This window comes from Babjeviella inositovora (genome assembly GCF_001661335.1).
Source record: "Babjeviella inositovora NRRL Y-12698 unplaced genomic scaffold BABINscaffold_2, whole genome shotgun sequence".
Lineage (NCBI taxonomy): Eukaryota > Fungi > Ascomycota > Pichiomycetes > Serinales > Babjeviella > Babjeviella inositovora.
In genome coordinates, this window is record NW_017566839.1 from 1,627,094 (window position 1) to 1,637,020 (window position 9,927).

The following is a 9,927-nucleotide window of genomic DNA, read 5'->3' on the forward strand; positions in this document are numbered from 1 at the left end:
AACCAGATAGCCACCCTACTAGCACAATCGGCAAGACAACCACGTTCACAGATGCAGCCAATAAACATACTTATGATCGCTAATAAACACGCACTAATAATATTTGCCAAGCTTATCTTCCGGGTCTTTCTCAAGCAGGTGATACGCTTCTATAAATGTTGAGATTATACCAACGGATATATATCCAATAGCAACGTATTTCCAGTCAAGTTTTGGTTTTAAATACCTGAGAGGATGTTTGATGCTACGTATATAGGCGTTAACCGTAATAAGAAGCGTTGAATCAGGGTTCGAAGCCCTCTCGCATGTCTAAATCAGATTTTAAGGTGCTGCCGTTTTCGTCATTCACGCATCCAATTCTTACACGTGCGGCGCCGAAAGGTGTATACACAGGATGAAGTTGCAACATTTTGCCTTGGCCAGGATCAGCTTCTTCCATCTATCTTTACCGATCAACCCATTTCCCATGCCATTCGATGAGCTGCGAAACGTTAAGCGCCAGAAGGTGGCAATAGAAAGCCCCAGCGATTCCCTGGACGGTGGGGACTACGAGGACCCCCCACAACTCCGGCCGCTGTCGGAAATGCAGACGCTATACTTGGAGACCATCGACCGGTCCCGTCTTGACTTTGATTTTGAAAAAGTGTGCTCGGTGTCTCTTGCGAAGGTTAACGTCTATGCCTGTCTTGTGTGCTCAAAGTACTTCCAAGGGCGCAACAAGGCGTCCTACGCGTACCTACACTCCATCAATGACGACCATCACGTGTATATCAACTTGAGCACTCTCCGAATCTACATTTTGCCCGAGAACAGAGAGGTTACCGCCAAGAATCTGATACTAGAGGACATCAAGTACCTTGTGGATCCCGCCTATACCCCCGAACAGATTGCTCAGTTGTCCACCCGGGCCCAGGCCTATGATTTGAACCACAAAGCGTATCGGGCCGGTTACGTGGGGTTAAACAACATCAACGCTAACGATTACGCGAATGTGGTGCTTCAATTGTTGAGTCATGTTCCTCCGGTGCGCGACTTTTACCTCGCAAACCCGGCCCTTATCGCTGCCAACGAGCTCAACTCCAAGTTCGGGTTGCTTGTGCGGAAGATGTGGTCATCCAAGTTGTTTAAGGCACATGTTTCGCCCCATGAGCTTTTGCAGTATATCGACATTGCCTCCAAGAATACCTTCACGATCACTAACCAGAAGGAACCTAAGGACCTCTTTGTGTGGTTGCTCAACCAGCTCCACGCACCGTTGGCGAAGGTGATGCCCAAGGGAACCGTGATCGCAAGGGCATTCCAGGGAAAGATTCGCATCATGACACAGAAAGTGGTGGCATCCACTAATAAAAATACCAATACCGTGCAATTTACCACTGATACCGCTATTACTACCAGCGATACCCGGTTTTGGATCCTTACCCTCGACCTTCCCTCACAGCTGTTGTTCAAGAAAGATAACTTGCTGAATGGCCAGGCTGCGATTGCCCAATGCTCGCTTCTCCAGTTACTTGCCAAGTACAACGGCTACACGGTGACTAGTAGCCCTGGGGCCGTTCGCAAGTACAAAATTATCAAGCTTCCAAAGTATTTGATCTTGCATTTCAATCGGTTTCCGCAGGGAATGGATCATGCCGACAGAAATCAAACCGTAGTGAAGTTCCCTACCGTTTTGGACATGGCTCCGTACGTGGAGAACCAGACAGCGCCGTTGCATTACAAATTGCTTGGGAACGCCATCCACGAGGTGGTGACAGACGAGAACAACGGGGTGGAGGGCAAGGACAGGTCGTTGTGGAAGGTACAATTAGAGGATGGAAAAGGCTGGGTGAGGATTCACGATTTGAAGGTTGACGAAATTGAGAAGGAGTTGTTGTTTCTTGAAGAGAGCTATGTGCAGATCTGGGCCCGAGTGTAAAATAATGATTTTTATCGCGATTACCAAACAATTCTGAGGATTAGCGGCGACTATAGAGAATATATATTTGTTATGTCCGCAAGTACAACCTGTTTGAACATACTCTAAGCGCGAATTTTTACCACCCTACCTTCTTTCGTCCAGGTACCTTTACGCTGATTTTCTGCACTTCTAGATTATCTTTACCCATGTCCTTTGTAGTTTAAGTCTATCCCGCATCCTAATCATCATTTCCTTTGTAGTTTAGATCTATTCCGCTTCCTGGTTATCATTTCCTTTGTAGTTTAAAGCTATCCCCCTTCCTGATCACCATTTCCTTTGTATTTTAAACCTATCCCACTTCTTGGCGGATACCCCCCGAGAACAGCGCTAACATTTGAAGCGCCTCATTCGCCGAAATCCGCTCGGTAGATTGATACACCATCATTTTTGAGAACACCGCACACACCGTGTCGTCCGCCCTGGGCAAGATTTTCTTCACCTCCAACGCGGGCCTTTCAATAAAGTTCATGGCCTGGAAGGCCTCCTTTTCCTGCACTTCCCTCCAGCTTCCTAAACCCGCGGTTCCAAACACTTCAAAAATCGAAGCCATGAGCGCCAAATCACTATGACGGGCGGCATCTCTGAACACTGGCTGACAGTCCAGCGAGTACAACACCGTCAAAAGCACCCCTAGCGACCAGATATCGATTTTCTCGGTATACTCTCGCACGCTGAACAAAAGCTCCGGAGCACGGTACACCCCCGTGGAGACGTCACAGATTTTTTCTCGCGGCGGCTCCACGTCGAGCTCCGGAGCCCAGACAATTCCGAAATCACCCAAGATCGGTAATCCATCTAGAGTAGAAAACAAAATGTTGGCTGGCTTGATATCGCGGTGAATAACGCCCCGGGCGTGCAAGAAGGCCAAGCTGCTTAGAAGGGTGGTGACAATCTCAGCGGCCCGCGATTCAGTCATTTTATTCTTCCGTGTGGGAACCCCCGACTCTTCAGATGGTACCGGATGGTAGAAGCTCGGCGGCATATAGGCGCGCGAATTGTGGCTTATCACGTCCTTCAAGTCGTAGGGTAAAAGGGGGAACACCATCACGATATCATCTCCCAGGGTAAAGCTGTCGAGCAAACGGACAAGGTGGTTGGCCTCAGCATGGGGCTCGAGAGATTTGAGGATTTTAACCTCGTTTCGGCAGTTGTGCGGTAGTTGCTCAAGGTCCGGGTCAGCGATCTTGAGGGCCACCACCCCGTTTGATCTGCTGTCTTTGGCCCTGTAAACGTCCGAGAAGAGGCCACCGTTAATCCGGGTTCGATTTATATATGTCATTTAACGAGATGAAAGGGGATGGATGGCAGTAGCCACAGGCTTCTAGGTATATAATTGAGACCATGGGTTGGAAGGCTTTGTTTTGTGTCACATCTAATAAAATAAAATGCAGGATGAGTGTGCATACTGTGTAAGCCGGATTCATTCAGCACGATAGGCCCCTTATGGCTTATCCAAGTGGGTAGTTCTCTGAATATAACTCAAATAAGACAATTAAGTACCAGGGGAGAGTAATTTCTGTTGATTTTTTTATTAGATCTATGTACACGGAGTCTGACATAGTACCTGGTACCTCTGGTTATCTCCTGCGCCAGGATCCTCCGGTACTGTCGGTCCTTATCAGGAAAACAACGCCATCGAAAAATCCCCTGGTGTAAATTGGATTGCTAGTTGAAACCTACAAACTATACGCAGCTTCTTTCCACAACAGCTTACAATCTCTGATACCAAAACTGTTAAAACAGAGATATATCTCAAGACTGCTACAACAGATATCTGAGACCTCCAGACTGTTATATTGCTACTCCCCGGTGAATCAGCCCGTCGCAGGACCCTCTATTGCGCTTTGATCCGCCAAGCTGCCATATTTGCTACGAATCGCCTGTTATCAGCCATATTATCTACGGGTTAGGTATTTCAGCGTTGTCTTTCGCCAAAGCTGAATATCGCTTGCTCACCTTAAGTCGAACCCTCCCTTAGCCGCTTTTGAATACACACAGCCGCTTATATGACAGAAATATTGATGCCAGATTGGGTGTCCATGGACATTGGCGATCTAGGAAAATCTATCTATAATGACCACCCACTAGATGATGACACGCGGCCGTTGAAGAAGAAGGCGATCGTGGAGGCCCTCGTCGAAGACAACCGCGAGCTCTTGGCCGCGTTGAGCAGATCGCGCGGCGGGCTCTTGAACAGTGAGTTACGGTTCCAGGTGTGGTCCGCGTTGCTAGGAGTAAGCAGTCTAGCGGACGACGCCACGATCAGGGAGAGTGTGATGTTTAACTCGGCGTTGATGGACAGCGATTTGACCCATGTGGATGAGTTTGAAGCTGCCACCCAAAAGGAGGCGGAAGGGGCGGAAGAGCCTACCGATGAAGAAAAGTCGGACAGAGCGTCTTATGAGAAGATGCTCCCACACAAGGACGAAAACCAGGTCAAGCTTGATGTTGATCGGTCTTTCATCTTCTACCCCGCGAACCCGCTGACTGAAGACCTTCTCCACATGCGCTCGGACCTCACCCAGCTTATCACCCGGATCTTGCGGACTAACCCATTCCTCCACTACTACCAAGGCTACCACGACATTGTCTCCATCATCTATCTCGTGTTCCGGGACTACGACCCGCTGCTCTCCCAGACGTATGCAGTTTTGGAGCATCTCACACTCAACCACTTGCGTGACTTTATGATCCGCGATATCCAGCCGTCCATCGACCAGCTAATGCTCTTGCCGGAACTAGTAGCACGGATTGACCCGAAATTTGGGCAGACCATCGGACGCATCCAACCCTTCTATGCGCTTTCGTCCATCTTGACCATGTTCAGCCACGACGTCACCAAATTTGAAGACATCTGCATGATCATGGACTTTATTATGGCTACCGGAGAGGCCTCCAGCTCCATATACATTTTTGCGGCCGTTCTCTTCTACCACAAGTCCGATATCATGCGTGGCGAGGCCGAGATGGATACCCTTCACTCGGAACTATCCCGGCTCTTTGTGGGGCTAGAGACTGGCGACTTGTTTAGCGTGTTGCTACACGCAAACCTCTTGGCGGTCCAGTTCCCCCTTCTGGACTTGAGCGCCTTTCAGGACGGAATTTCCCAGTACAGCGTTTTGAAAACCACCTCAAGGGGTGGGTTTGAAGCTGAGTGCGAGAGTGAGACGGAGGACGTGGAGCAGCCTCTCCGCCGTCGCAACAATCCCTCGCTCGAGGCTTCTGATTCGGATATTGCCTCATCTTTGACGTCATCCATCAGCTCGCTCCAGACCACATCTTCCAAGTCGTCGACATCGGAGACTGGGAAAGCTCATACTCCGTACGCCACCTGGAAAGACCGCATCGAGGCCTTGACCGAGAAACTTGGTTCGGAGGTGGAGGCGAAGAAGCAAGAGCAAGAGCAGGAGAGATTGAAGCAATCGGCGGCTCTTCCGGAGAAGAAAATTGTGCGGCGCAAACTCAAACTATCATTGCTCGTCAAGCTTTCGTTAACGGTGGGGATCTTATCATTTGTGATACACTACTACAAGGATGTGTTGCCCCTGGGTGTGACTCAAACCGTGACATTTATCTCTAATCGGTTGGCTCAGTTGAGAGGACCATTGGTTTTTGAGAGAACGGGGCGCGTTGCGGGCGGCATCTTGAACAGAGTAGGACTCGGAAACTTGAAAGAATTTCGGTTCTGAGTAGAGTGTAAGCCATATCACACTCTACTTATGTCTATGTTATGCAACATGATCAAAGACAGGTTTAGATAGCGAGGGCGAATCCGTTCCAACCGTAGGTTAGCTAGCGGAGATAACTACTACCAGAGCGTCAGATTTCTAAGGGAAACAAAGGACATGGTATAACGAAGTATATATAAGATCCATAACACTTGTAGGGCGCTTTGAGGGAAGTTAATGGGCTCAACAATCACTGGGTGCGGGCCAGTGCCGCCAGAGCTGCGCCGCACGGATGACGCAGGTCTGCTTACATAAGCATACAAAAAATCCAGCCAACCACAATCGGCAAAAAAGTAATTTACAAGAAGCGTTAGATAGACAAAGTTATGTACGCGACAGACACGTATCAAAGGACGAGCTTAACGCAGCAATACATCCCAAGCACTTGCCCCAATACCCTCCGAACACAATAGAATGAGAGTCAGCGCTACCCTTTTGAGACAGAGCATCTTTGTGCCGTTCAAGAAGCAGATCCAGAAGCAGGTCGAGGAGGTTCCACAGATCATGGTCAAAGCCGGTTCTGAGTATGAGAAGACCGGTTTGACCGGTATCTACCAGCACCCTAACCCTAAGCCAGCTTTGCAGGCCCTCTACGGAATGACCTTGGACCTTTTGCAGCACAAGTTCCCAGAATACTCTATCTACAGACAATCCGTTGAGAACTTGACCAAGCAGAGATTGGCCATCATCGAAAACAACGACATCACTGAGGTAATTGAGGAGAAGATCGGCAACGGTTTGATCGAAGAGGTTATTATCCAGGCCCACGATGAATACGAATTGGCCAAGGACATGGCTGAAGCCAAGTGCTGGGAGGATTTGCAAGACAAGCCTTTGGATGACCAGTGGGTCTACTTTGGCAAGAGAGTTTAAACGTAAAAGCCATACAAAACACACAACACACGCTCGCAACCGCTAGGGCACTGTATAGTACTCATGCTCCCCCCGCTATGGTGTCCTTGAGATAGCGACGGTATTTCCGTCTCCGCGGGGCTCGCCTTTTTCATCCTTCATATTTGTTTGTAATGCATCTTTAAAGGTTGTAGGGACATTTATCTTCTCACTTCCTACAATATATTTATTCTTCGTTAGTCACGTAGCTAGGACTGGAGGGTGTGTGCTGATGGAACTCTTTACCTGTACGATGCGAGGTTAAAATTGTTGCAGCATGCCGCTGGAAGGTCTATGCCATCAAAGGCAGAGCGGAAACCACGCCCTAAAATCAAGTTTTTGTCCGAAGACTACCCAAAAAGAAAACTAGCACCTGGATATACGTTGAGGGTAGAACTGGGTCGCTTTCGGATGAAATGACAGTGCACAGGCGGCCAGGTGTATATGAAGGGAGTAAATGGTTACCCCTAAGATGTATTTTTCTTTAAATCTTGAAATTTGGCGCTTCGAGCGAGCATCAAGGAGTACCCTTTTGATACAACGTTGGTTAATCATTCCGCCCTGTCTACTCGTTGATTATAAAGATTCGGGCCTACATTCTATCAAACCTCCGCGAAATACAGCTATTTAGGGAGTTTGGATACTGACAATAACAATATTATTGGAATTGCACAATATCTGTACATGACTGTCTGGCCATTGTTTTGTATACCGAAAACATTACGGATCGGTATTCCGCTTGGGGCAGTTTCTCCCGGTTGCGGGAACGGCCAAGAATCCGCGGGTTAAGCTTCCCTAATATCCCTGAATCGCGCAGGACCAGACGTCACCGATACTCTACACACAAGGAGCAGTATAGTAAAAATGAATTGAGGTGGACTAAAATGTCTAAATATACCTTACCCCCAGCATTTGACCAAAGGCCTGTTTACATTCCGTGTTTCTGGGTCCATCCTCTTTCGGCACAATCACGTGCGGTAGATTCAATGACGTACGAGAGCCTCTAGCCCAAAATTCCAGCCAATAGACCTTCAAGATTATCCCCGCTTTACGATTGAATATGTAACATTCACTTTTTTTTTTTTTTCTCGCCTCATTATTTGCTACGCTCACCGCTCTTACTCGTTTCCTTGGGTGTGAGGCGTCTTAAGGTCCATATTGCATCTGAGCAAATAAAATCTCACGTTCCGATTACTCATCTCCGGCATCCAGCTTTTTCAGTTTTCACGCCGACGCAAAAAATTTCTATTTAAGCCCCATTGTAACACCCCTCTTCTTCCCTTTGCATACTCCCACCAACAATCATGGAAGCCCTTACCCGCCAGTCCCTCAGCGTGTGTCCCTTTGTAAAGAAGCACTCGACCGCTGCGTTCAAGAGAATGTCGCAGAGCTCCGCGCTCGTGTCGCAGGCCGCCCACTGCCCGGTTGTGGGTCCTGCGATGAAGCGCGGGCTCGCCACTTCCGCCGGCGCGACCGTCGCTGCGCCAGCCGCGTCTACCGCCTCCGCCAACACTAGCTTCGACTTTGACGCTCTCTTCCAGGGCGATCTCGCCAAGAAGCGTTCCGACAAGTCGTACCGCTTCTTCAACAACATTAACCGTTTGGCCGCCGAGTTCCCAAAGGCGCACAGAAAGAACGAGGCGGACAAGGTCACCGTGTGGTGCTCCAACGATTACTTGGGCATGGGCCGCAACCCGCAGGTGCTCGCAGCGATGAAGACGGCGCTCGAAAGATATGGCTCCGGCGCCGGCGGTACGCGTAACATCGCCGGTCACAACCGGCACGCCATCGCGTTGGAAGCAGAGCTTGCCAACTTGCATAAGCAGGACGCGGCATTGGTTTTCACGTCGTGCATGGTGGCAAACGATGCGGTGCTTTCTCTTTTGGGCCAGAAGATCAAGGACCTTGTGATTTTCTCCGACTCGCTTAACCACGCGTCGATGATCCAGGGAATCCGCAACTCCCGCGCCAAGAAGCACGTGTTCAAGCACAACGACTTGGAAGACCTTGAACGCTTGTTGAAACAGTACCCAAAGTCCACGCCTAAATTGATCGCTTTTGAGAGTGTTTACTCCATGTGTGGCTCGGTGGCGCCGATCGAAAAGATATGCGACTTGGCGCAGCAGTACGGCGCCCTCACGTTTTTGGACGAAGTTCATGCCGTCGGCATGTACGGCCCACACGGTGCCGGTGTTGCCGAGCACTTGGACTTTGAGGAACACTTGCGTTCGGGGATTGCTTCGCCGAGTCGCAAAACCATCATGGAGCGTGTGGATATGATCACCGGCACCTTAGGGAAGGCGTATGGTGCGGTCGGTGGCTACGTTGCTGGTAAGCGCGACTTAATCGACTGGTTGAGATCTTACGCCCCGGGCTTTATCTTCACCACCACTTTGCCTCCAGCCGTCATGGCTGGTGCTGCTGCGGCCATCAGATACCAGAGAGCCACCTTGAAGGACCGTGTGCTCCAGCAGCAGAACACAAGATACGTGAAGGATACCTTGCGCAGTTTGGGCATTCCGGTCATTCCGAACCCATCACACATTGTGCCGATTCTTGTTGGTAACGCTGCAGATGCCAAGAAGGCGTCTGATTTGTTGTTGGAGAAGCACAGCATCTATGTCCAGGCGATCAACTACCCAACCGTGCCGATTGGCGAAGAAAGATTGAGAATTACCCCAACCCCAGGCCACGGTAAGGAGTTGTCTGACGAGTTGATTACCGCGGTGGTGAGTGTGTTTGAGGAGTTGAACTTGAAGAAGGTTGATGCCTGGGAGAAGGAAGGTGGTCATTGTGGTGTCGGTCTCAAAGGTGTTGCGCCAATGGAGCATTTATGGACGGATGCGCAATTGGCATTGAAGGATTCGGATTTGAATAAGAATGTGGTTGAGCCGGTGATTGAGGGTTTGGAGGTTTCGTCTGGGGTTCGCATCTAGAACTGCCGTTTTTTTCCCTTTGTCTTTCTTTTTCCTGTTTTCTTTTTGGTAGTCAGCTTTTTTCCTTCTGGGGTTTTTTTTGCTTTCAACCTCTCGTTTTATCCATTTTTGTCGCTTAGTCGGCATAGGACTTTTAATATAATTTCACGATATCCTACGTATATTGACGAGTGTGGATGGAAGAATATTTATAATTTAAAGAGAATGAAAACATTTACTTCGTTTATATGCACGGCCCGACAAGTCTATTCACATATTCTAGCTTATACTCCAGTTGCCATGCACTGACTAAAGCCTTTATTTTCCAGGATCTCAAATATATTCCCTATCGGGCTTAATTTAAAACTGCGGTGAAGTACCCTTTGTCTTTCCGTATATTGACTAGGGAAGTGTAAACTCTGGAAACGTCCCC

The 9,927-nt window shown here is 49.0% G+C and overlaps 5 protein-coding genes across 5 annotated transcripts; 4 read left to right on the plus strand and 1 right to left on the minus strand.

The window, feature by feature from the left end:
* Window positions 1-466: 466 nt before the first annotated feature.
* BABINDRAFT_6705 (ubiquitin carboxyl-terminal hydrolase family protein) lies at window positions 467-1,918 on the plus strand (the record flags this gene model as incomplete). Its single annotated transcript, XM_019132493.1, has 1 exon — window positions 467-1,918. The coding sequence occupies one exon, from the start codon at window positions 467-469 to the stop codon at window positions 1,916-1,918; it is 1,452 nt and encodes a 483-aa protein (XP_018987424.1).
* A 331-nt stretch (window positions 1,919-2,249) lies between these two features.
* CAK1 (cyclin-dependent protein kinase-activating kinase) lies at window positions 2,250-3,239 on the minus strand (the record flags this gene model as incomplete). The annotated part of the gene is made up of 1 exon (XM_019132494.1): window positions 2,250-3,239. The coding sequence occupies one exon, from the start codon at window positions 3,237-3,239 to the stop codon at window positions 2,250-2,252; it is 990 nt and encodes a 329-aa protein (XP_018987425.1).
* A 236-nt stretch (window positions 3,240-3,475) lies between these two features.
* Window positions 3,476-5,810, plus strand: GYP8 (Gyp8p). Its single transcript, XM_019128151.1, has one exon. The coding sequence runs from the start codon at window positions 3,967-3,969 to the stop codon at window positions 5,647-5,649; it is 1,683 nt and encodes a 560-aa protein (XP_018987426.1). The 5' UTR covers window positions 3,476-3,966; the 3' UTR covers window positions 5,650-5,810.
* A 262-nt stretch (window positions 5,811-6,072) lies between these two features.
* Window positions 6,073-6,805, plus strand: MCI4 (Mci4p). The gene has a single exon (XM_019128152.1). It carries the CDS (start codon window positions 6,103-6,105, stop codon window positions 6,559-6,561), a length of 459 nt encoding a protein of 152 aa, XP_018987427.1. The 5' UTR covers window positions 6,073-6,102; the 3' UTR covers window positions 6,562-6,805.
* Window positions 6,806-7,442: 637 nt separating this feature from the next.
* HEM1 (5-aminolevulinate synthase) lies at window positions 7,443-9,567 on the plus strand. Its single transcript, XM_019128153.1, has one exon. It carries the CDS (start codon window positions 7,884-7,886, stop codon window positions 9,513-9,515), a length of 1,632 nt encoding a protein of 543 aa, XP_018987428.1. The 5' UTR covers window positions 7,443-7,883; the 3' UTR covers window positions 9,516-9,567.
* The last annotated feature ends 360 nt before the right edge of the window (window positions 9,568-9,927 follow it).